Source organism: Rhinoraja longicauda, chromosome 42, assembly GCF_053455715.1.
Source record: "Rhinoraja longicauda isolate Sanriku21f chromosome 42, sRhiLon1.1, whole genome shotgun sequence".
Taxonomy (NCBI): Eukaryota; Metazoa; Chordata; class Chondrichthyes; order Rajiformes; family Arhynchobatidae; genus Rhinoraja; species Rhinoraja longicauda.
Genome location: NC_135994.1, coordinates 764,123 through 791,046, shown reverse-complemented (window position 1 = coordinate 791,046; position 26,924 = coordinate 764,123). Strand labels below are relative to the sequence as shown.

The window sequence follows — 26,924 nt, the reverse complement described above, 5'->3', positions numbered from 1 at the left end:
CGAATGGCCTCCTCCTGCAACTATTGTCTACTGTCTAATCTACTCACTCAACCCATTGCAGAATCTTGTTTGTCTCAATTAGGTAATCTTATATTAAACTTTACAAAGTTTAGGGCAATGTAGCGCAATTAGGCTTGTCTCCAAAGGTTAGAGGAATGAGGAAATAACAGTGATAGCGAGATATGAAGGGATTTGAAACCAAGGAACGATAAATAATTATGGATAAGGAAATAAAATGAATGGTTTGTTAAACTGTGAGATGTTGATGGAGGGGAGAATGCTGGCTCGGACACCAAAAGCATTTGAATAGTCTTGTTCGGTTGTTTTGTATCCAGTTGCACAGAGAGATGGGTTTCTTAGAATCTCCATAGAAAGATGCAGGTGAGATTATGAGGTCAAATTCCACAACATGTTGAATAACTGACAAGAGTGGTGTTTGCCCAGCTTAGCTAAAAAGGAGATTAAAACAAAATATATATGTACACACACATATATATAAAATACACACACACACACATATATATATATATATATACTATGTATACTCACAGAAACATAAAAATGAAATAAATACATTATATATATATATATATATACATGCACACATATATGTATATATATAATATATAGTGTAAGAAAATAACTGTAGATGCTGGTACAAATCGAAGGTATTTACTCAAGTATTTTGTATATAATATATATGTACACACATATACACACACATACATATATACATATATATATATATATATGTGTATGTATATATGTATATATGTATGTGTGTGTATATGTGTGTACATATATATTATATACAAAATACTTGAGTAAATACCTTCGATTTGTACCAGCATCTACAGTTATTTTCTTACACTATATATTATATTACACTATACATGTATATATATGTGATCGACACAAAAAGCTAGAGTAACTCAGCGGGACATATGTGTATGTGTGTACATATGTGTACGTATGTATCAGAGGGAAATGCTTTTTCTGCTTCGATAGTAATGTCGATTTCAACCAGCAGTGGGAGCCACCCGAAATTCAAGCAACATTCAAAATGCGCCCTCGCTTGAGTTCTTTGGACTAAATGTTGCCGAGGTTTGTCCTTGTTGGCTCCCCTTCGTGGTTCGCTTCCGCCGGCTGCTCTTACCCCGGCATCATGCTCGGCCCGTGTGCTCTGCGGACCGCTCGAACCCGCATCTCCAGGGTAAAAAACACCAAACTTTCTACTCGCTATCATTTTAACGATGAGCGGTTGTAATAAAATCCCGGTGGAAAAAAATCCTTTCGAAGGCCGAAGTAAAACTAATGTGCCGAGGGGATGATGGGCAAGTGGTCAGGGGTTGGGCACTCGCCTTTAAAGCAAGCCCAGCACTAAATAAAGATGTGTGATGCAGTTAATTGAAATAAAACAGAAATTGACAGAAGAGACAGAAAGATTTTGGGCAAACGGAATTAAAGAGGAAGATACAATATATTGACGCGTGGTTGTAATCTGTGTGGAAATAGATTGTTTGAAAGAGGATAAAAGGAACCGCAGATGCCAGGTTACAAACAAAGAAAGAAATGTAAAATCAATCTGAAGAAGATACATGGATAGGACAGGTTTGGAGGGATATGGACCAAACGCGGGCAGGTGGGACTAGTGTAGATGGGGCATGTTGGTCGGTGTGGGCGGGTGGGACTAGTGTAGATGGGGCATGTTGGTCGGTGTGGGCAGGTGGGACTAGTGTAGATGGGGCATGTTGGTCGGTGTGGGCAGGTGGGACTAGTGTAGATGGGGCATGTTGGTCGGTGTGGGCAGGTGGGACTAGTGTAGATGGGGCATGTTGGTCGGTGTGGGCAGGTGGGACTAGTGTAGATGGGGCATGTTGGTCGGTGTGGGACTAGTGTAGATGGGGCATGTTGGTCGGTGTGGGACTAGTGTAGATGGGGCATGTTGGTCGGTGTGGGCAGGTGGGACTAGTGTAGATGGGGCATGTTGGTCGGTGTGGGCAGGTGGGACTAGTGTAGATGGGGCATGTTGGTCGGTGTGGGCTGGTGGGACTAGTGTAGATGGGGCATGTTGGTCGGTGTGGGCAGGTGGGACTAGTGTAGATGGGGCATGTTGGCCGGTGTGGGACTAGTGTAGATGGGACATGTTGGTCGGTGTGGGCAGGTGGGACTAGTGTAGATGGGGCATGTTGGTCGGTGTGGGCAGGTGGGACTAGTGTAGATGGGGCATGTTGGTCGGTTTGGGCAGGTGGGACTAGTGTAGATGGGGCATGTTGGCCGGTGTGGGCAGGTGGGACTAGTGTAGATGGGGCATGTTGGTCGGTGTGGGCAGGTGGGACTAGTGTAGATGGGGCGTGTTGGTCGGTGTGGGCAGGTGGGACTAGTGTAGATGGGGCGTGTTGGTCGGTGTGGGCAGGTGGGACTAGTGTAGATGGGGCGTGTTGGTCGGTGTGGGCAGGTGGGACTAGTGTAGATGGGGCGTGTTGGTCGGTGTGGGCAGGTGGGACTAGTGTAGATGGGGCGTGTTGGTCGGTGTGGGCAGGTGGGACTAGTGTAGATGGGGCGTGTTGGTCTGTGTGGGCAGGTGGGACTAGTGTAGATGGGGCGTGTGGGCAGGTGGGACTAGTGTAAATGGGGCGTGTTGGTCGGTGTGGGCAGGTGGGACTAGTTTAGATGGGGCGTGTTGGTCGGTGTGGGCAGGTGGGACTAGTGTAGATGGGGCGTGTTGGTCGGTGTAGGCAGGTGGGACTAGTGTAGATGGGGCATGTTGGCCGGTGAGACTAGTGTAGATGGGGTATGTTGGTCGGTGTGGGCAAGTGGGACTAGTGTAGATGGGGCATGTTGGCCAGTGTGGGCAAGTTGGGCTGAAGGGCCTGTTTCCATGCTGTATCACTGGGTCCTGACCGGAAACATCACGATCCGTGTTCTCCTGAGATGCTGCCTGACCCACTGAGTAATAGAGTCATACAGAGTGGAAACAGGCCCCTTTGCACAGACATCATAATAGCCACCTCCTGTGCCACATATGTCATGATCCTCTTTCTACGATAGTGAGTGGTAACAATCCTGAGAGTGAGTGTTGGTCAGGATCGTGATCTTTGACGGAATGTTAGTAACACTGAGGTAGCATGCACCGTGGGAATGAAGTTAGGCTGCAAATGCGTGGATTAAAAATTGCCTTGGTCATGTTAGAGATTTTGGTCTTATCTTCAGCAGATCTTCTCTACCCAACCCGTCCAGTTTCTCCACTGTTCTGGGACTAGATTGATAGCAACTAATAAAGAGCTTCTCATAAAGCTCCGGAAAAAGACGGGATACTCATTTACAAATTGTAAGAAGGCCTTGGAAAATTTCAACAGTGACCTCCAGCAGGTAGGTAGGTGAAGGCTGAATGGCCTACTCCCCGCCGACATTTCTTACACTGTAAGACCCCATTGTTTCAATGATGCTCATTGAGGGATAAGTACTGGCTCGAATAGCAAGGAGCACTACCCCTTTTTCTCCCTTGCTTGAGAGAATGGACAGGGATTTAATTCAATGTTTCATCAAACTAAATGGACCTGAAATCCTTCTCTTCTGAAACAGTGAAAAGTCAACGACAAAAGGTGGGTGTGAAGTCACACATTGGCTAGTCCAGGTAAGGTTGGCAGATTTCAACCCCTGAAGAACCGATTGGAATTTACAACAACCCTAGTGAATTTATGGTTACTGAACCCAGCTTTTAAAAATTTTACATTTCAGATTTTCTTTAACTACTTGCATTTAAATTCCCCAGCAAACGTGGTAGTTAATATTGCTTGTTAGTCTGAATGCATACTTAGTAACTTAACCGTTCTACTGCTGCACTCCTGATAAATGCTAAAAGACAGTCACTTTCCACAGGCCAGCCTTTGAACCAAGAATTCATGATCTCGTGTATAGAATTGCCAATGAAAAGCAGGAGATGGAATGGTCCGTCTCCTGTAAACAAATCCTCAGTGCTCAGAAAATTCTATCATTGAGTTGTATCTATCCTGTGCCTTTCATGGCACTCGGGCCTTACAAAGAGCAAACTAAATACTTCTGAAGTGTATATTCACTCTTGCCATGTAGGAATAAAGCACAATGTACACCTCTTCCATCATTTGATAGATTAGTTGATCAAATAATCTGGCTTGGTTTCTCAGAGAGGCTAAGGCTATTTTCAACTTTTGGCTTTCAAAAAAGTTATTTTTCCTGGAATGTCAGCTGCTTCAGAATACTTGTTCTCTAGTTATGTGATTTTTAAAAATAGACAAGAAACTTGGTAACAGCAGAATCCATTCCTCAAATCCAGACAGCTTGTAAGCCAGGAAGTGGAGACGGAAGGTGGGTGGCTGGGTGGTGGGAGTCCATTGAGTTAGTGAGGGGCAACTCAACACCATTGTCTTTCCATGGATAAAGTGATGTACTACTGGATAACTGCTTGTCAATGATGGCCTCTTTTCAAAGGCTGAAGCCTGGCTCCATGAGCAAGCCCACAAGGAAGGATGGAGCAAAGCTTCTAAACTACAAGGCCGGAAGACAACGGAGGGTCTGATTGGATTGCTCCAGGATGGGAACTCCGCTGTCCTGGTGGAGGTAAAGACTTACAAAGTTTGGACATTACTCTGTGTAGTAAATAGTGACAAATGTATTAAATCAGAGAGTGCTACAGCACTGAAGGATCCTGCCAGTATGTCCCTTTAAAATAACTCTCCAGTCAGTCTGACCCCTCCTGCTGTCTCCCCACAATCTGCTCATTTTCAGATGTTCATGCAATTCCTTTTGAAGTTCCATTAAATCTCCCTGAATGTGAGTAATTCTGTGTGCCATTACATTAGGTGTGGGAACCTATTAACAGACTATGATGTCTGTTAAAATGGTGGTAGGGAAATTTCATTTGAACTAATTAAAATGGAAGGCAGTAAGATTGGTAACCAGAGCAGACAGACATCAATAAAATTGAAGAACCAGAGGGCAGATGACAGTTTAAAAAAAAAAATTATGATGTTGAACACGTTGCCGTGGTATTGCAGATTCCAATAATAAGTTTTTCAAAGGGAATCTGAAACGTACTTTAAAAGAAATAAAAAAAACTGATAGGCTTTAGGAAAGAGCAGGGAAGTGGCACTCATGGGATTACTGTTGAGAACGGACACTGGTGTGACGGGTTGATTGAACTCCTGTACTGTACAATTTTACTCCCTTGTGGGAATCAATTGGATTGTTTTTTTAAAAATGTCTCTTCCCTTGCAGGTGAATTGTGAGACTGACTTTGTTGCCAGGAATGTAAAGTTCCAGCAGTTAGTGCAGCAGACAGCCACTGTCACACTGGAACACTGTCGCTCCAAGCTGGTGACCACCACTGATTATGCCAAGGTTTGTCAAGTGTTTCTATCTCTCTCTCTCTTTCTTTTCTAATCGTGTCTATGCCAGCAGATACCCCTCAGTGTTTTTTAGGTCTTCAATTGAACAGACTGAGCAGTCCGTACCTGCACGACAGCTTTTGGTCTGATATTGATATCCACATTGAAAGGGTACATTATACTTAAGCCCATAGGTGTACATTAGATCATAAGATATAAGAGCAGAATTAGGCCATTCGGCCCATTGAGTCTAGTCTGCGTTCGATCATAAACATAGCACAAAAAGTAAGGAAATTTGTGTTTGGTAGATTATTTCTTTGTTGTAACAATGCTTCTTGGCAATAAATCTTATACCGTTGGAAAGCCTGTTTATTTCCCTTTTAAATGGTGCCACATTTGTAAGGAACATGCATTTGTGGGATGAGCAGCAGAGCTGAGTATATGGGTTGCCCCCATGAAAAATTTGCCAAATCTTCTCTGCCAATGCCAAACAGCTTATTCTGCTGTTGCTATTGACTCTTGTTTTGAGCTTCTGGTACCCCCAGATGCTGACAATCGGGTGCCTGATTGGCACCTGATTGGCAGCATCTGTGAGCATGGGCCCTGCTACAGTGGTCAGTAGGTGTCTGCTCCAAGAATCGGCATGCCACGTTTGACTGATCTAGATAGGGCCCGTGCGATAGGGCAACTTCAAGCTGGTGTTCCGCAAAACCAAGTTGCGGCATTATTTGGAGTGGGCCTTAGTACCATCTCCAAAGTGAAGGCCAAGTTCCATATAACGGGGGATGTCAGAGACAGGCCGCGAAGTGGGCGTCCCAAGAAGACGACACCTGAAGAAGACCGTTTCCTCACCCTGTCAGCACTTAGGAACCGTAGGCTGTCTTCTACAGATTTGCAGTCAAGGTTTGCAGGACGATATGGCCGACGGCTCTCTGCCCAGACAATTCGGAACAGACTGCGTGCAGCCGATCTCCGGTCTCATAGGGCTGCCAGGAGGCCTGCCATGACTGCCCTTCACTGTCAGACCCGTTTGCGCTGGTGTCGGCAACACGTGCACTGGAACCTGAACATGTGGAGGAACGTTATGTTCAGCGATGAGGCCAGATTCTGCCTACGGCAGTTGGATCATAGGGTCAAAGTGTGGAGAAGACGCGGAGAACGCTATGCTGATTGCTGCACCGATAGAGTAACATCTTTTGGTGGAGGCAGTGTGATGGTGTGGGGCGGCATCTCCCTCACTGGAAAAACGAGGCTTGTCATCATTGGAGGCAATCTGAATGCAGAGAGATATCGAGATGAGATTCATCAACCAGTGGCAATCCCATATCTCCACAGTCTGGGACCAAACTCTATCCTCCAAGATGACAATGCTCGCCCCCACAGAGCAGGGTTTCTCAGAGACTACCTCCAGAATTTGGGAGTGGAGAGGATGGAATGGCCTGCCAGCAGTCCTGACCTCAACCCCATTGAACACTTGTGGGATCAGCTTGGGCGTGCTGTTCGTGCCAGAGTGACCAACACAACCACGTTGGCTGACTTGCGACAAATGCTGGTTGAAGAATGGGATGCCATCCCACAACAGTGTGTGACCAGGCTGGTGACCAGCATGAGGAGGAGGTGCCAGGCTGTTGTGGCTGTGTATGGTTCTTCCACACGCTACTGAGGCTCCTGATTATTAAATGAATAAATTGTTAAATTGCCAATATGTCTTGTTTCTTCAGACTTCAATCATCCAATCCACCAAACAACACCGAACAAGAGTCAATGGCAGAATAACTCTTGGCATTGGCAGAGAAGATTTGGCAGATTTTTCATGGGCGCAACCCACATACTCAGCTCTGCTGCTCATCCCACAAATGCATGTTCCTTACAAATGTGGCACCATTTAAAACGGAAATAAACAGGCTTTCCAACGGTATAAGATTTATTGCCAAGAAGCATTGTTACAACAAAGAAATAATCTACCAAACACAAATTTCCTTACTTTTTGTGCTATGTTTGGAAACATAGAAAATAGGTGCAGGAGTAGGCCATTCGGCCCTTCGACCCTTCAATATGATCATGGCTGATCATCCAACTCAGTATCCTGTATCTGCCTTCTCTCCATACCCTCTGATCCCTTTAGCCACAAGGGCCACATCTAACTCCCTCTTAAATATAGCCAATGAACTGGCCTCAACTACCTTCTGTGGCAGAGAATTCCACAGATTCACCACTCTCTGTGTGGAAAAAAAAACTTTCTCATCTCGGTCCTAAAAGACTTCCCCCTTATCCTTAAACTGTGATCCCTTGTTCTGGACTTCCCCAACATCGGGAACAATCTTCCTGCATCTAGCCTGTCCAACCCCTTAAGAATTTTGTAAGTTTCTATAAATCATGGCTGATTTATTTTTCCCTCTCGACCCCATTCTCCTGCCGTGTCCCCGTAACCTTTGACACCCTTACTAATCAAGAACCTATCAATCTCTGCTTTAAAAATACCCAGTGACTTGGCCTCCACCACCATCTGTGACAATGAATTCACAGATTCACCACCCTCTGACCAAAGAAATTCCTCCTCATCTCCATTCTAAAGATACATCCTTTTATTCTGAGGCTGTGCCCTCTGGTCCGAGACTCTTCCACAGAGGGTGAACATCCTCTTCACATCCACTCTATCTAGGCATTTCATCTGGAGGTAGGTTTCAGAGATCCCTCCTCACCCAGCAAGGACAGGCCTCGAGCCAGGAGATTTAAACTTGAAGGTTTAAGGACCTCCAAAGTGGGATAAAAATGCAGTTTAACCAGCTAAACCCGCGCAACACAACTGCTCAGAGCATTGGGAAACCTCTCCCTGCTGATCCTACCACTGGCTCACATCACACGTGAAATACTAATTCTTTGGTACTCTTGGCAGATGCTGACCAGAGCCAGCATTTTCTGGGAATTTTGTTTCAAATTTCCAGCATCTGCAGTATTTTTTTTTGATGCTGGAGGAAACTCCTACCTTGCCACTCAAGATACAATGCCCTCAGAATTCCTGCAAAGATCGACCCGAAACGTCACCCATTCCTTCTCTCCCGAGATGCTGCCTGACCTGCTGAGTTACTCCAGCATTTTGTGAATAAATACCTTCGATTTGTACCAGCATCTGCAGTTATCTTCTTATAATGCCCCTTGTGAGTTCCCCAAAATGCAATCTGTGGAGAATGGCTACTCTATTGGGGACTGACCACTTTTCCTATCTGTACCTTCATCATCCTTGTATTGAGGCAACTTTAGATTGTTCAGCGTTTCTCTCTACGGAAAATGCCAACGTGCCGGTATCACAAAGCAAAGGCACGAGATTTTGCTCCTAAGATACACCAGTGGAGACCTAGCACTGCCACCTGGAGAGAGCAGGCAGGGAAATGGTGTCACAAGTCATCCTGGGCTGCTCTCAATAAACTCCCTTAATTCTGACCCAGAGACTCCAGCTGAAACTGTTTGCCCAAAGCATGGGTGCTTCCAATTAATATGTGACAACTACAAATATGTATGTATTGAAAATGTTCTTTACTGCAGAGTTCCCTTATGGCTGAAGAAATAAACCAACTGAAGACTCCTGTGGACAGCCGCACTCTTGCTGACCAGCTCGCCCTGGCTATCGGTAAGGTTGGAAGTGCAGACTTCGACCAATTAGTTCTTTTGTCGTTCTCCTTGGGTGACTCAGGCATGGTATTCTTGGTCAATGTAGTTTAGTTTAGAGATACAGCATGGAAACAGGCCCTTTGGCACAGGGAGTCCACGATGACCATCGATCACCCATTCATACTCATTTGATGTTATCCCACTTTCACGTCCACTCCCTCTGCTCTCGGGGCAATTTACAGAGGCCAATTAACCTACAACCCTGCACATCTTTGGGATGTGGGAGGCGGCCCACACGGTTACAGGGAGACGTGCAAACTCCGCATGGACAGCACGTGAGGTCAGGTTCTCCAGTAAATATTTTCGATGTGAATTCTGTGGTCCCGGTGGTTCGGTGCAAATTCTAGATGGAAGGAGAGACTGAGAGCGAGAGAAAGAATTGCATTTCACATCCTTGGCACATTGCATCAAAAGCACAACATTGGTTGTGATATCAGAAACATCACATGGGGAGGCAAAGATTTTGCAGAAGAATATGTGTTGGAATGGGACCAGAGTCTTGGTTTTAGCGTACTCAGGGTGCAGGGTAGAGAGAAAAGTTTGTAGGAGTGATGTTTGTAACATTCACTGAAGACGGAGACATATGTGGTAGTGATGCTGGGGAAGGGGTAAAGGATTGGCCAGATGGTTGGGCTTCTTCCACCTGGTGTTAACATCAGGTGCAAGATGTGTTGAAGTTAGGGTCGCCACCTGTCCCGTATTAGCCGGGACATCCCGTATTTTGGGCTAAATTAGTTTGTCCCGTACGGGACCGCCCTTGTCCCGTATTAGTAAGGTTGCCAACTTCCTCACTCCCAAATAAGGGACAAAGGGTGATGTCACCACCACGAGCGGCTGCCATTGGTGGAGCGGGAGCACGTGGCCGCTGGCTGGGTGAGGTCACGTGGGGCGCGGGGCGGTGACGTCACCCTTTGTCCCTTATTTGGCAGTGAGGAAGTTGGCAACCCTAGTTGAATTACGCATTCCTCCACACTGACCTGTATCTCATATACTTCACCCCTTCATCACTTCCCAACCTCCTCCCATTATCATGTGGTAAAGCTGACCATTCTATTAAAAAACACACTAAATGCTGGAGTAACTCAGTAGGTTAGGCAGCATCTCTGGAGGACATTTCAGGTTAGGACAATTCTTCAGACCCTCTGCTGAATTACTCAAGCACATTGGTTTTTTTCTTCTATAAACCAGCATCTGCTGTTCTTTGTTTCTCCATTGGTTTGTGGTATCGAAACATATAAGATTATTAAGGGGTTGGACACGTTAGAGGCAGGAAACATGTTCCCAATGTTGGTGGAGTCCAGAACAAGGGGCCACAGTTTAAGAATAAGGGGTAGGCCGTTTAGAACTGAGATGAGGAAAAGCTTTTTCAGTCAGAGTTGTGAATCTGTGGAATTCTCTGCCTCAGAAGGCAGTGGAGGCCAATTCTCTGAATGCATTCAAGAGAGAGCTAGATAGAGCTCTTAAGGATAGCGGAGTCAGGGGGTATGGGGAGAAAGCAGGAACGGGGTACTGATTGAGAATGATCAGCCATGATCACATTGAATGGCGGTGCTGGCTCAAAGGGCCTCTTCCTGCACGTATTGTCTATTGTCCTCTTCCTAACCCAGAGATCTGTTTACTTGGCTTTATTTATGAAGATTCATTATGCTTTATACAATGTTTTGACGGGTCCTTTTTTGTAAATCAAATCTGGTTTCAAGGTAACCTTGGTGAGAACATGGCAATCAGAAGAGCAGCCTGGGTGGCTGCACCATCTGACTGGTACATTGGCACATACGTGCATGGACAGCTGCCAGCAGATAGCCCATCCCTCACAAAGATGGTGTTTGGAAAATATGGCGCGTTAGTGATCTACAGGGCCCTGGAGCAGAATTGCAAAGTTAACGTCTCTGAGGTCGGCCGCAGGTTGGGACAGCATATAGTGGGAATGACGCCTCTGACTGTGGGCTCCATCGACGACCCGCCCGGTGATGATTCAGAGACCAAAATGTTGGCTCAGCCTTTCCTGCTGGACCCTGGCACCACAGTGGGGCAGTTCCTGCACACAAATGGAGTGTCGGTATTGGACTTTGTACGGTACGAATGTGGCGAAGTAACCGAGGTGGCAGAGAGTGTATAGGTGGAATATTGCAGATCTGGAAATCAATAACTTCTTCATTGTCTATTTCTCCATGTTCAAATAAAATAACAAGCTCCAGCCCATTTAGTAAGGATTTCTCCATCTTTCTTGATTCTTGCTGTTTCAAATGTTTGTCATATGTACTGAAAACTGAACAATACAATTCTTACTTGTGGCAGCATGCCAGGTCTGTAAATACAGTACTCAGATAACTTAATAAACATAACAAACAGTTCAATAAATTAAAATAAACTAATATTTGTACAAAAAAAGCCCAAAGTCCTTCATGCTACCAAGACAGTTTGTAGATGATTTCCTTGAGTTAGGTTTTTCAGGCTGGGGTAGTTCTAGGGCGGCACAGTGGCGCAACGGTAGAGTTGCTGCCTTACAACGAATGCAGCGCCAGAGACTCGGGTTCGATCCTGACTACGGGCGCCGTCTGTATGGAGTTTGTACGTTCTCCCCGTGACCTGCGTGGGTTTTCTCCAAGATCTTCGGTTTCCTCCCACACTCCAAAGACCTACAGGTATGTAGGTTAATTGGCTGGGCAAATGTAAAAAAAATTGTCCCTAGTGCGTGTAGGATAGTGTTAATGTGCGGGGATCACTGGGCGGCGCGGACCCGGTGGGCCGAAGGGCCTGTTTCCGCGCTGTATCTCTAAATCTAATGCAAGGTACTGTTCTTCATTGTGAGTCTGGCTAGGCTTTTGAGTTGTCTGTGGGGCGGATCCACATCACTCACGTCAAATACAACATCCACATCTGTGAACTATCAAGAAGTGGTCACTGGTGAGTTTTCAGCATCAGGAAGTGTTCCCTGACTTCAGCTGAGGGGCAAGGTAATCATGAGTGCCCTCGCCAGCAGCCAGATTGAAATCAACTAGCTCAGCCAGAATCAGTGTTTAAAAGGAACGCAAAAAGTATTTATTCAACAGTTGTTTTTAAACAACACATCCCACGATACCTACCAGTCCAATGGTACTGTACTTCCTATTGTAGTGTAAGAAACACAACAGTTAAATTGTGCATTGCAAGCACTTACACTCACCAATGAGTGAATGACCACATTGTTTTAATGGTGGTTGAGAGATTTGAATATTGGTTCCAGGACCCAGGAGCAACCTCCTCACACTGCACTGTGGTGAAACAGCACCACAGGATCCTTAACATCCACCTGGAAAGGCAGATTGGACCTCCATTTTGAATGTGATGTTCAATACGCATCTACAAAAGTACAGTGCCTAGCTGGCTTGTTCTATTCTCTCCTTGAGTGGGGGTTGAACTTACAACCCGAGTCAGGTGAGAGTACTACCACTGAGTCACGCTGGAAGCTGCAATCTTCTTGGATTGTATTATTGACTTCCACACGAGCTCATGAACTGATCAAACAAAATATAGCTAACTACTATTGTCTGTTTCATTTGAACAGTGCACAAATATTAACATTCACACTGTCAATGCAGTAGCAGGATATGCAGCTGTCTCAAGTGCATGGCATTAACAGCTTGTTACCTCATGGGACAACAAAGGTGAGCTCAGCTTCCCAGGCAAATAATAAGCTAAATAGAGTCTGTCAACAGGTGCACGCTTCAGACCTGCCGTGGTTGGTGTGTGTTAACTGTTCAAGCTAGCCGCAAAAAGAGAGAATTAGTGTGGGTTCTTGCCTGGGAAATGAAGGCCATGGGAGGCAAATCCTCAACTCTGACCCCATCATGTTTGGAACTGGCACTAGGTGCAAAAACAATGAAGGGTCTCAACCCGAAACATCACCCGTTCCTTCTCTCCAGAGATGCCAGTCCCGCTGAGTTACTCCAGCATTTTGTGTCTATCTTATACTTATTTTCCAATTAAGATTCCCTGCTCTAATGAACAAGTCCGTTTTCTCTTATTCCCCTTTCCAGTCATAGCAACAGCTGCCCCATGGTTACACACCATTTCTTTGTTAATTATCAATATCTGACCATTGACAATTCAGCGGGTCATTCAGGCACAGGACAGCCACACCGTTAACCAAGTTGGTGACTAACCCGTCAGAGATACTGAGGGCATTGTATTCCTGCCATGCAGCTACCCTCCCTCCCACTTTAGTGAACGATACATGTAATAGGAATGTTACCACTTGCCCAAGAAATAAAAATGTGACGTGTTCCATTAAGTAGCATAATATTAACATGTAGAACCTGTGACCAAAGTCTCGCAGGTAGACATCTGTACAATAAAAAGCTACATGTTTACATTACAGTGAAGTAAGCACAGACAAATTGATGGCTTTGAAACGATTTTATTTACCACTGTTACCGAGTGAAGACTCAATGGAAGCAGTTTCTGAAATCCCATGCCCAATGGGTTGCGGCAGAAGCTGTGCACGGCCGGACTAATTTCTAATAGCAAGAAATGAGATGCTTAGCTTTTCATTCTACTGCAGATTCAAATTCAGTCAGTTGGTGCAGCTTTTGCTAATTTAAATTTGACTAACTCACCCATTGCACTCAATGCAGAACCAAACAAAACATTCAGCACAAAAACAAGAGGCTAAATTATGTAGGATAAAGGAAAGAGTATAAATTAGGAGAGATTCAACTGTTGCAGCACATGGTTTTAGTTAGATTTCAGCTGGAATAATAATGGGAGGCGTTCATGATGAACATTGGATGCGAACTAATTGCAAGCTGGCTGCAGATTAGTTGAGAGTTGGTGGTCTGTCTGTGAGCTGGCTGGCTGTCTACATGCAAACCGCTTGCGGACAATTTGCGAGCTGCCTGCCTGATGCGAGCTGGTGCAAATTAGTTGCGAGTTGGTGTACTGCATGCAAACCGCTTGCGGACAATTTGCGAGCTGCCTGCCTGCATGCGAGCAAGCCGCGGACTAGTTGCGAGGTGGCTGCGGACTATTTGCGAACTGCCTGCCTGCATGCGAGCTAGCCGCGGACTAGTTGCGAGGTGGCTGCGGACTATTTGCGAACTGCCTGCCTGCATGCGAGCTAGCCGCGGACTAGTTGCAAGGTGGCTGCGGACTATTTGCGAGCTGGCTGCCTGCATGCAAGCTGGTTGCAACAAAGTACAATTGATTTATCAATAAGACAATTTTGGATCCAAGTGCACATTTTATATGTATATTTGTTTATAATATTTGAAAAGTGGTACTGTAAAACATTATTTTAGATGCGTGGAACTACATGTATAAATTAGGGCTTTGAACTGAAATGTTAGTCTTAAATTAGGAATTTCAAGAATGACACATGTATTTATTTGACATCAGTGATATTTTGTTGTAATCCCCTGCTCCTGAAAATGGATGGGTGCTGTTGTTATTTGACAGAGGGTTTAAACTGACAAGTTGCAATAATAACTCATCCCTCAATTTATTATCTTAAAGATTTCTTAAAGAGAATCAGGGCAGTTAAAAGACCTCTTCATTCCTTGAAGTGAATTTCTGCAGAAGGCTGTGGAGATTTGGAAGAAAGGAGTCACAGACATAGCGCTCAGTGGATCTGCTGTGATAGTCTATGGTTCTCCTTTATTGCCATTTAGTCTTTGTGATGCATAAAATAATCTGGGCAAGTAGACGATCACTTTTAAATATTTGTAAGTGGAGGTAAAGTTTTTAGTGAATGGTTTATAGAATAGATGGTGTTTGTCTGTTTTGCTTTTCTGGGTGGTTTGGAGATATTTCCCAAGCTAAAGCGTCAGGCTGCAGTTTGCAGATGCCCTACTGGCAGAAGTGGCAAAGCAACTGTCATCCAGTTCGCCATCTTTTAGAACATTCCTTTTGACTTCTTCAAGTTGATCTGTTTCCAGCTGGGCATCGCGGCAAACATCTCTCTTGACAGGCTAAAAACCAGTTTGAAATCTTGGTCTGTCAGGGAGTTCTGTGAAGGAAGTTTATGGGTTCAGTTTGAATTCTGTCCAGCCGTCAGTAACTTTCTCACCCTGTTGCACTGGGCACCACATTGAAAGTTCTCTGATCTTTTAGGGGTTCTTTAATAACACAGGTTTGACAATAGACAATAGGTGCAGGAGGAGGCCATTCGGCCCTTCGAGCCAGTACCGCCATTCAATGTGATCATGGCTGATCATTCTCAATCAGTACCCCGTTCCTGCCTTCTCCCCATACCCCCTGACCCTGCTATCCTTAAGAGCTCTATCTTGCTCTCTCTTGAATGCATTCAGAGAATTGGCCTCCACTGCCTTCTGAGGCAGAGAATTCCACAGATTCACAACTCTCTGATTGAAAAAGTTTTTCCTCATCTCAGTTCTAAATGGCCTACCCCTTATTCTTAAACTGTGGCCCCTGGTTCTGGACTCCCCCAACATTGGGAGCATGTTTCCTGCCTCTAACGTGTCCAACCCCTTAATAATCTTATACGTTTCGATAAGATCTCCTCTCGTCCTTCAAAATTCCAGTGTATACAAGCCTAGTCGCTCCAGTCTTTCAACATATGACAGTCCCGCCATTCTGGGAATTAACCTAGTAAACCTACGCTGCACGCCCTCAATAGCAAGAATATCCTTCCTCAAATTTGGAGACCAAAACTGCACACAGTACTCCAGGTGCGGTCTCACTAGGGCCCTGTACAACTGCAGAAGGACCTCTTTGCTCCTATACTCAACTCCTCTTGTTATGAAGGCCAACATTCCATTGGCTTTCTTCACTGTGCTGTGTCATTGACAGGTTCCTCCCCACAAGGAACGACATTTTCTTTCCATCAACCTCGTGGCCTTTGCCTCTCTCATCCCCACAACGACCCACTCGGAACCCGAGTGCAGGTTCCTGCAGGATGTTCCTTACCCGACCCTTCCATTGGAGATGGACACTTAGTTGTTTAGTTCAGTTCTATGTCGAGTTGGCTGATGCAAGAGGGCGGCAAATGGCCTGGATTCCTACCTCTGACCCTCAACAAATAGTAGTTTAAACCCACCCCCGGTGAAAATAAGAATGTGTAGTTGCTGGGTGTGTGGACCTGATCCATCATTTGTGTAACGTGTAGATGATCAGCTGTACGAAATGCATAGCACAAGAGGTTTACAGCACCAGTGCCCAAGGCCGCCGGCACACGCAGCGAATACCACTTTGCTATTATTATCCTCAACAGAAGTGGTTCCCAAAAGAACATCACGTGGTATAGAGCAAGTATCCCACCACTTAATGTTGGGTTCAATGCGATTACCTGTGTTAAGAGTTGTTGGCCCAGTGAGAGAACGTTTTTCTATCCTCGCTTCAAGATCACCCATCCCCTCCAGCTTTCTCTCAAGCCCCTTGGTCTCCATGGCTTAGTTAAGAAATGCACTTTGTGCCCAACACACTGGAGGCAACTAACAAAAGCAGATCCCAACTTCTGTCATGCCATGTGCTTTCAGTCTCTTACACTCCCAAGTGTCCATCTCTGTTATCAGCAGGACTAACCTCTTTGCTGGTTGGGTCGACTCCTTCAGGCAATTCATGTCTTTGTTTGTTAATCAGTGCCTCTGGTGGGTAGTGCTTGTGGGTAGCTGCACAGTCTAAATCCACCTCAGCTAAATCCTGCAATAAATAAGATTTATTAATGGATTTGTAACTTTTTGATCCTGTAAAATTGTTCTGGTGATGAATCAAATTTACATTCCCTCTTCATCCCCATATTTCTTGATGCATCCATGTTATTGATCTTGGCCTCGCAGAATTACAAAGCTTTGCAACCCTCTGCATATTAATAGATTGAAGAGCAACTGGGTGGAAAATGAAGGGAGAGATTTGGTGCAAAGCCAGGAGAATGAATAAGATTGATCCATAAAGTATTTGCCTCTAATTATCTTTTTTGATGCTAAAAGTTTATATGCAACTTTGGTTTGGCCTGTGGCATTTTATAGTATACAAATCATGAAAGAGAATAGTCATATGGGGGAATAAAACCACAGCAGATTACATTACATTTTATAGTCTGTTACTTGCAGACTTTGGCATGTCTACAACTTGCCGAGGGTAGAACAACACGGAGGATGAAAAGACTGAGAAGTGAAACCACCAAGCAGATGATTGAAACTTGTTTTAGAAGCCAAGTGATGGCAAAACTAAGGGAAATTAAGTTGGTGGGGTACAGGGAATGGATGATTTACACAGCAAGAATATTGCAGATTTAGGTAAGGTAGGATAGTGGTTATATCACTGAGCAAGTAACCCAGAGCCAGTACTAATGAACTCAAGATAAGAGTTCACGGGGAGTTTGAATTCAGTTAATTAGATTTTTTTAAAATGGAATAAAAATGTAATCAGTCACATTGACTATAAAACAATGTCCTTCAGGGAAGGAGATCTCCCTTTATCCAGTCTAGCCCATTTCTGACTGCAAACCCACAGCATTGTGGATGACTCGGCAAGGAACAACTGGGAATGGGCAATAAATGGCAACTGCTACATCCCATGAATGGATTAAAAAAATCCAAGACTTTGAGATGGTGAACCGACGGATACTTACAGTTGTGATCTGGACAATTGCTGCAGTGTCTCCAAGCTCTTTTTTCAATTGTTCATAGGTTTTACCACCCTGGAAAAGACATCAGAACACAGGTATTATGAGCTGGACTAGCTCGACTCCGAATTAGAGGGATAAGCCTACTTGGTTGAAATGAGCACTTCTAGTTCATATTTCTTTCCTATCCATTTAAAATTGAACAACAACTGGGCAATTATATAGCGTTATGTACTAAATCAGTAACAACAGTTTAGGGAGGCCTTGTTTTAAAGTTAGGCTTGGTGTCACCTCTAGATATTGCTAACTGTTATAGAGTAATACAGCACCGAAACAGGCCAGTCTGCTTTTGCATTCCAGCACAATATTACTCCCAGGTCAATTCTCAAGCATCCACGTACTAATACAATCCAATTCATACTTGTATCTCAACTTGAGGCGACTAACAGAGTATAAAAAAATTAATCAGGATATTTCGGAAAACTTTTACAACCTCCGGTGTCATTAATGCTTTCTCTACAAATGAGTGCTAAAGTCTCTGGTATATTGTATGCATCTAGCTTAGAATCCTGCTCTGCTATTCTAAGCCCTGGTGGCGATGCACAGAAAGTTGTTCTCCTGTCACTGAAAGTCTACGACAGAACAGTCATGGTCCTGAAGTTCCTTACACTCCATTTGCTGATGTCCCATCCCACAAACCAGCCAGTGAACGTTGGTGGTTCAAAGCCCTGCTTGATGATGAATATAGGGGTGTCCATGTCCCGGCCGCTCGGGTGCGTCTTCAGGTACTCCTGTGCGGTTGTCAACGATTGCTCCCTTTCCGTTTCATTTGCACTTTTGCCGATCCACAGGAAAATCTGCAGAACAGTGAGGGGCAGGAATCCAAGCACGATTTTAAAAAAAAGTCAGACTTAGAGTAATAGAGTCATAGTGATACAGTGTGGAAACAGGCCCTTCAGCCCAACTTGTCCACACAGGCCAACAATGTCCCAGCTACACGAGTCCCACTTGCCTGCATGTGGTCCATCTCCTTCCAAACCTGTCCTATCCATGTACCTGTCTGTTTCTTAAACGATGGGATAGTCCCAGCCTCAACTACCTCCTCTGGCAGCTTGTACCATACACCCACCACCATCTGTGTTATCCCTCAAGTCAAGTCAAGTCAAGTTTATTTGTCACATACACATAAATGTGCAGTGAAATGAAAGATTACCCACAGTCCAACAATAAGAGCAATAAAAATAAGCAATAACACACAATCAAACAAAAAGAAACATCCATCACAGTGAATCTCCTCCAGTCACCCCCTCACTGTGATGGAAGGCCAGAATGTCATTTCTCTTCCCCTGCCGTCTTCTCCCGCGGTCAGGCTGTTGTAGTTGCCACGTTCCAGGCCGCGCCGAACGGTGAAAGGTCCGCAGCGGGCCGACCCAAGCCCCGCGATCCGGGGCGGGCAAAGACGCCGCCGCTGCCGCTGCACGTCGGGGCGGTCGTGGCTCCCGACATTGAAGCCCCCGCCGAGCAGAGAAAATCCCGCGGCCTATTTCAGGCCGTGCCGGACGGTGAAAGGTCCGCTGCGGGCCAACCCAAGCCCCGCGATTCGGGGCGGGCAAAGACGCTGCCACTGCCAGAGCTCCCGATGTCGGCCCCCACCCAGGGGGCTGCGAGCTTCCAACGTCCACGCGGCCAGAGCCTCCACAGGCGAGTCCCAGTTGGAGGCCGCCAGCTCCAGGTGCATGCCCGGTGGTAGGCCGCAGCGGGAACGGAGACACCACCCAGAACAAAAAGTCGCGTCTCCGTTCAGAAGAGACAATTTTACATTTACAGTTCCCGCCGCCCCCCCCCCCCCCCCCCAAGTACACAACCCCAAAAAACGACATCATATTTACACTAGAATCAAGACAAAAAAACAACAAAAAACACAAAGACAGACAGACTGCAGGTACGCCGCAGCTGCTAGGGCAGCGCAGGCGCAGATGATTCCTATCAAATCTTTTTTCCTTCAACTTGACCCTATGTCCTCTGGACCTCAATTCCCCAACTCTGGGCAAAAGACTGTGCATTTACCCGATCTATTCCTCTCATGATTTTGTACACCTCTTTCAGATCTCCCCTCATCCTCCTGCGCTCCATGGAATAAAGACCCAGCCTACTCAACCTCTCCCTCCAGCTCACACCCTCTAATCCTGGCAACATCCTTGTAAATCTTTTCTGAACCATTTCAAGCTTGACAATATCTTACCCAGAACTGAACACAATATTCTAAATGCAGTCTCACCATGTCTTATACAACTGCAACATGACCTCCCAACTTCTATACTCAATACTCTGACTGATGAAGGCCAAAGTACCAGAAGCCTTTTTGACCACCCTATCTACCTGCGACTCGACCTTCAAGGAACCATGCACCTGTACTCCTAGATCCCTCTGCTCTACAACACTCCCCAGAGACCTACCATTTACTGTGTCGGTCTTGCCCTTGTTCGACGTCCCAAAATGCAACACCTCACACTTCTCTGTATTAAATTCCATCAACCATTCCTCCACCCACCTGGCCAATCGATCCAGATCCTGCTGCAATCGTTCACAACCATCTTCACTGTCTGCAAAACCACTAAGTTTTGTATCATCAGTAAACTTGCCAATCTTGCCCTGTATGTTCTCATCCAAATCATTGATGTAGATGACAAACAGTAACAGGCCCAGCACCAAACCCCGAGGCACACCACCAGTCACAGGCCTCCAGTCTGAGAAGCAACCTTCCACCATCTACTTCCTTCCATGGAGCCAATTTGCTATCCATCCAGCTATCTCTCCTTGGATCCCATGCGATCTAACCTTCCAGAGCAGCCTACCATGTGGAACCTTGTCAGACGCCTTACTGAAGTCCATGTACACAACATCTACAGCTCTGCCCTCATGAACCTTTTTGGTCATATCTTTTTAAAAAATCCCACGTACAAAACCATGCTGACTGTCCCTAATCAGCCCTTGCCCATCCAAATGCCTGTATATCCTATCCCTCAGAATACTTTCCAGTAACTTACCAATTACAGTTGTTAAGCTCAGACTTAAGCTTTCAAATTCCCACAGGGTCTTTCAGCTCCCAGTTCTTTAGCTCCAAGTAAACCCCTCCTCCCCCAGACCAAGCAAAGATGGCAGATTTCCTGCACCTGAAGGACATTGTGAAACAAGTGGCTTTTTTGACAACATTACTGTCGGTTTTAAAGAGATGAGCTCCAATCTCAGATTGATCATATTTTAAAAATTTTAATTTTCCCATCTACTGTGGTCTGAGTTTACCTTGTGTCAATGGTCCCAGACTCTTGTCTACTTATCCATTAATTCATTCCCTCCCGAGGCTGAAGAGAGACACACTCAGGATAAAGACCTTTGCTTCAGTGGGATAGATTGGCCCTTCATCCTAGTCAATCACAGACTGGCTGGGCACAGAAAGGGGAGAGAAAGCCAGTAATCTCACTATCAGGTCACCGCTTGACAACTGCATTTCCACTGGTCAGTTCCATTTACCTGATCCCATGTATCCAAGAGCATGACATCATCTTCACTCAGGTCTTCCTGAGTGAAATTTGTGATCTCTTCTGCGATGAATCTCCCCGTTTTGTTGGAACATTCAAACAGGCGGGATTGATAATCCACATTTTCCTCTTGTAGTCTGCACAGGAATAAAAGTATTGTTCACAATGGACAGAGACAATTTACAGAACAAGAGCACAGTCCCATTTCCTGTCATGAAGGGTCAGCATACCCTCAACTCGCTTGGAGGGTGAGGAGGAGGAGGAGGAGGAGGAGGGGGGGGGGGGGAAAGGGTCTCCTGGGCCTGGCTGCTGTTGATTCCTGGAATCGTATTAACCAGGTGTTCCAAAGCACTGGTGAATCAAATTAAAAAGAGCTTCTGTCATTAACATCATGAAGCAGTGGAAATGAGAACGATTGGAAATAGTTGCCCTCCAAAGCTTGGAGACAACACTGTTGCCACTGCTCTCCCGAGCCAAAGCCCTGGCTCCACCTTCTCCAAAAGGAGTTCAGTAACCAAGAGGCAGGGATTTTAAATAACTGGGCAAGTGGTTAGAAGGCCAATGAAAATCGCTTGCTTTCAGAGGCTGGAGGGGGGCTAGAATTCACTGCCTGAAAGGGTGGCAAGGCAGAAACCCCTCCCCACACAAGCAGGACTTGGATGTGGGCTTGAAGGATTCTGGCCTGCAGGACAAGACCCAGACTGAGTGGCTGTTATCAATTGGCATGGACACACAAGACTGAATGGCTTCATTCGAGTCAAAGCCCCAATTGCTCCCAGTGGCCTGCAGGGGGTCATGAGAGAGTAATAGTCAGAGACAGGGTAGGACTTCTCAATGATGCCCATTCCCTGGATGGGTCGCCCACTTCCACTTCCTGTCTGAGTGCTGAAAGGACACATAACCAAAGTAGAAACCCAAGGAACTTTAGCTCAGCTTTGAGAGAGGACACTATGAAAACAATGGTTGGAAGATTCTCCTTTTACCGTTTGTCATTTGCATAAGGTGCCTTTCCACCAAGTGCTTCCCAAAATTCCAATGGTTCTTGGCCCTCAGCAACAGTGGCCTCGTTTCCATTGGAAATAACGGCAGCTAATTCCTTTGCCATTTCACGTTCGTCCCCACTGGAGCCCTACAAATACAAAGAGAAAAATCAGAACTAAAACCTTAAACTTCCAGCAGTATTATTTCCTGCTTGGAGCAGCTCTCACTATAGATTAAGGATTGAACCAATACATTACACCATGCCAAAAGGGGTTGCCCTTATCCCAAGTTTGGTTGATATTGTGTCACTTGTAGTTTTAAGTATTTTACCTTCCCAAACCACAGGTAGCAAATTGTTTTGGTAGTTAGAAGAAAAACATCATTTGAGTTGAGGGATGAAGCGTAGGGCAGGACCTCCAATGCTTTGCTGCTAGACTTATCGAAGCTGTGGATCTGAAAGAGTCTGATGGGCGGCTCTTCTTGTTGGCCGCTCTTCCTCGAAGTGCCCCCCTAATAAATGTTCAAAAGACACACTTTGTAAACGAGCACGGTAGTTATCTTATTTAAAATAGCAGTTCCTCCATTCATAAATTGGTTGACAAATATTTGATGATATAACAACGCAGTTCAACAGCAAAGATTGAGGAAAAAGTGTGGGATCCATTTGAAAAAAATAATGAGATTGAACTCATGCTGTGTGTCGGCTAAAAAAAAAATCACACTGAGACCAACTCTCAAACCGAATAATGACCACACAGAAGGCAAACGGGCTATTGTATTTGTGCCAACTTATTGCTCGGGCAAAACAAATGTAATCCTATCTTACATGCACATGCAGGACTATGGGAAGTGGGCATTCTAACCCCACAAAAGGATCCCATCTCCTTCCTTTAATGTCAACAACATGCCATCCAAATATCACATCAAATGTTAGTTTAAAGTGAAAAGTTTAAAAATCAATCGCTTGCATTAGTTCGTGTACAGACCTCCCAACATTTGATTTTACAAATTCAGAATTTATGTCCAGAATTCAGAATTTTACATCAAAATTCATAATATGGCGCGTAATGCAACTTTTCACCAAAAAAAGTATGCACGCCAAATGCACGTACGCGTTGCGTTACATTCATGTGTGAAAAAGGACTATTATTTCCAACAGTCTGTAGTTCTTGGGCGGCACGGTAGCGCAGCAGTAGAGTTGCTGCTCTACAGCGAATGCAGCGCCGGAGACTCAGGTTCGATCCTGACTACGGGTGCTGCACTGTAAGGAGTTTGTACGTTCTCCCCGTGACCTGCGTGGGTTTTCTCCGAGATCTTCGGTTTCCTCCCACACTCCAAAGACGTACAGGTATGTAGGTTAATTGGCTGGGTAAATGTTAAAAAAAATTAAAATTGTCCCTAGTGGGTGTAGGATAGTGTTAATGTACGGGGATCGCTGGGCGGCACAGACTTGGTGGGCCGAAAAGGCCTGTTTCCGGCTGTATATATATGATATGATATGATGATACATGTACAATGTCAGGCCTATCATGAGTATATTCTGGTATTTATAGAAAGGTTATTGAACAGAAATACTTTTTACAACAAAGAAAATTTTGTTTTGTTTTCTCTATTTTGCTTTTTCCTTACACAAAATGTACGACTAAGTTATGAAGTTATGAAGAATGCACATACCTAATTTCATTGAAGACATACTTGCTCCATTAGTCTTCAACAGCAAATCACAACAGTCCATGTCTCCCCCCCCACCCCCTCCCCCCACTCCCACTCTACACCCACTTCCGCCTACCCCTCCTCTCCCCTTTCCCCCACACCCGCCCTTCTCTCCCCACCTTTTCCCCCCACCTCCACTCCTCCCCCTCCTATCCTCCCCCACCCCCACTCCCTTCCCCTCTTGGCTGAGGTTTTGTTTTTCACACAGGAACAAAATGACGGCTCACCTCTATAGCCCAAGGTCGGTGATATAGACAGACTTGCATTTATATTCTGCATGACTTCTCTCAGATGCAGCCTTTACGAACAGGGAATTATTCTGAAATGAAGACTATTTTTCACTGGCAATCTACAAACCAAAAAGGCCTATCAAGCAGCTAGAAGAATGGCTGTTTTTAGTGGTGTTGGTTGAGAGAAGAACCATGGAAGGGGTCTCAGCCCATTGTGCTGTGGGACCTTTAACAACTAAACAGAGCACCATATAAATTATTCAAGACCTTGGTTAAATATCTAACAACGTGGCATTGCCTTGATTCAGGTCACTTGTGACGACCTAAATAAAGAGAACCAATTTAATGCAATTTAGGATCAAATCTGGAAAAACATTATATTCAGTTCTGTGCCACTGTTAACCCTGATTTTAATCCCATATGTCCATATTAAACCAGAGACTTACTGCAAAGATGATCAGTTTGCCCTTGAAGATGGTCATGAAGTGCCGTGGCTCCTTCCCCATGGTGACCCGAACCTGCACTGGTTTATTACCGAACCTCTGGTCAATCTGGACCGCCTGATATGCTGAGGCAGTCAATTCATCTGTTGTAGCATGACGACCCTAGGAATGCAGTCACTAACTTGGTTAAAGATACTCATAACTCGAGATTTTGCTCACCAGTGCCTGGAAATTGGACCACCCCAATCAACGGTAAGCCAAATGGGTGCTGCATGAAGCAATGGTGCACAACTGAATGGCCCCCAAACAATTGGAAAACTGAAGAAAACTACCATTTAAAAACCACAATCTCTGGGGGTGGTTTTCACCCAAAATCTTGCAGAACCTTACATGTGCAGTTCCCAACAGCAGCTAGCCGTACAGCTCACTGCTACTGTGTCAACGCCACACAGACTGCTGCGATGTCAGTCAGCTCTTAAATGTACGACAAGAGCAGAAAGCGTGACAGTGGAAGAGAGGGAAATTGGCCTGAGGAAGAGGGGGCTTCAGGGGGAAAACGAAATACACCCCAAGGCCAAGCCATTGCTACTAAAGGGTTCAAAGCGCCAGTAATCACAGCATTTTACTACACATTATAGAATGTGTAGTATATTATAGAACCACTGGTGATTATTGTATGTGCTGCCTGTGGATAAAAGTGGAGCACAGACAAATCTCAGCAGAGGCTGTGGGCAAAACATCGCTGCCCCAGTGGGAACTCCAATTAGTTTCTCTTTGTCAACTTACTACGGGGAATTGCTCTTTATTTTACTGAGAAAGCAAAGAAGGTTGTCAAAGGATACAGCCGAACGTACATCAGTTGGTAATTGGGACAGAGAAATGGTAGACAGAGTTTATTCTGCACAAATGTGAGGGAGTGCATTAGAGAGGTTGAATGCAAGAAGTACAAAGTAAGTAAAATCTTTGATGGACAGAGCTATCTTGGGGCACAAGACCATAGCTCCCCAAAATTGGCAGCAGAAGTGGATAGGGTGATAAAGTAGGTGTATGGAATACTTGCCTTCATTGGTCTTAGCATTTACTATAAAAGTCACGAAGACTTGTTGCAGTCATATAAAACTGTAGTTAGCCAGTGTTTGGAATGTTTTGTGCAGTTCTGGTCACTACACTATAGGAAGAATGTGGAGGATTTGGATGAAGTAAAGGTTCACCACGTTATTGTCAGAATGGGAGTGCATTATTGAAAGTTGGATTCCTTTCTCTGGAGCACAAGAGGCAGAGGGGCGACCTGATAGAATTATGAGAGGCATAGATTGGGTAGATAGTAAAGCCTAGCCCCATCCCACCCCAGATAGAAACATTAAATAGAGGGGACAAATGTAAAAGGTAAGATGGGGAAGTTTAAAAGGAGAAAAGTGAGGCAAGATTATTTTAAAGAAAAGTGTAAGTGGCTAGAACATGATGTTTTAGTAATGCTTAGATAATGATGACCACAAAACTACGAGATTATTTAAAAAAACATCTGGTTTGCTAATGTCTGCTGATCTTGCTTCGTATGGTTGTCTCAATGCCTTGTGAAATGGCCCAGCAAGCACTCAGTTATACCAGTACCATACTGGTTGATCAGCCATGATCACATTGAATGGCGGTGCTGGCTCGAAGGGCCGAATGGCCTTCTCCTGCACCTATTTTCTATTATAATTAACAGAAACACATCCTAGCTATTATTTCTATTTCATTCCTCAGGAATTAGGCAAATCATGGATGCTTCAAGATAAGAGTGCAAATGCCTGGCATCTTGAAAATGTGTGGGTTGCAAAAATGAAATGAGTCAGCAAACTAGACACGAAGCACAACTTAAAAGTCTCAACTGGAAGTCTCCTGTATGTTGGTTTATGATGTGTTCTTGTGCAATGTTTCAAATAACCATACCTGCCAAATGTAGAGGATAAAATGCTCCTTCCTATTCACTAGATAAGTGTACAAGATCAGATAGCAGTCGCCGCCGTAGAAAAATCCGTATGTTTTTGGGTCCACGGGAACCAGGTTAAGATTCTCTATTCTCCAAACCTACAATCAAAAGAGCAAGTCAGAATTCATTAGCTTCGTGGCCAGAGGAAGCAGAAGGTGTCTGTTTAGAAGAATGAGAGGTGACCACATTGAAACAAAATTCTTACAGGGTTTAACGGGGTGGGATATGGAGGATAAACACAAAGTGCTGGAGTAACAGTAGGTCAGGCAACATCTCTGGAGAAAAAGGATGGGTGACGTTTCGGGTCAGGACCCCTCTTCAGACATGGATTATGGAAGAGATATTTCTGCTGGTGGGGTAGTTTAAAAATCAGGGTCACGACCTCAAAATAAAAGGCAGGTTACTTCGGACTGAAATAAGGAGAAATTTCCTCTCTTGGGTGATGGCG

General features: G+C 45.0%; 2 protein-coding genes across 10 annotated transcripts in view; one reads left to right on the top strand and one right to left on the bottom strand.

The window, feature by feature from the left end:
- Positions 1–1,075: 1,075 nt before the first annotated feature.
- On the top strand, positions 1,076–11,381 carry tsfm (Ts translation elongation factor, mitochondrial). Of its 2 annotated transcripts, none has more exons than XM_078431303.1 (6): positions 1,076–1,213; positions 3,217–3,372; positions 4,471–4,599; positions 5,257–5,379; positions 8,910–8,994; positions 10,736–11,381. In XM_078431303.1, exons 1-6 carry the CDS (start codon positions 1,094–1,096, stop codon positions 11,152–11,154), a joined length of 1,032 nt encoding a protein of 343 aa, XP_078287429.1. In that variant the 5' UTR covers positions 1,076–1,093; the 3' UTR covers positions 11,155–11,381. The 2 variants fall into 2 exon arrangements, with proteins under 2 accessions (XP_078287429.1, XP_078287428.1); XM_078431302.1 differs by having other exon boundaries at positions 3,214–3,372.
- Positions 11,382–13,424: 2,043 nt separating this feature from the next.
- avil (advillin) overlaps positions 13,425–26,924 on the bottom strand; it is a 42,268-nt gene continuing 28,768 nt past the window's right edge. For all 8 annotated transcript variants that reach the window (XM_078431473.1, XM_078431471.1, XM_078431468.1 and 5 more), the window contains 9 exons: positions 26,437–26,574; positions 24,508–24,666; positions 22,449–22,628; positions 22,121–22,266; positions 21,130–21,274; positions 18,267–18,455; positions 17,605–17,673; positions 16,557–16,673; positions 13,425–15,021 (listed from right to left, as the gene is read on the bottom strand). In XM_078431473.1, the coding sequence (XP_078287599.1) occupies positions 14,908–15,021; positions 16,557–16,673; positions 17,605–17,673; positions 18,267–18,455; positions 21,130–21,274; positions 22,121–22,266; positions 22,449–22,628; positions 24,508–24,666; positions 26,437–26,574 (1,257 nt within the window). In that variant the 3' untranslated portion in view covers positions 13,425–14,907. The remainder of the gene's footprint in view (positions 15,022–16,556; positions 16,674–17,604; positions 17,674–18,266; positions 18,456–21,129; positions 21,275–22,120; positions 22,267–22,448; positions 22,629–24,507; positions 24,667–26,436; positions 26,575–26,924) is intronic.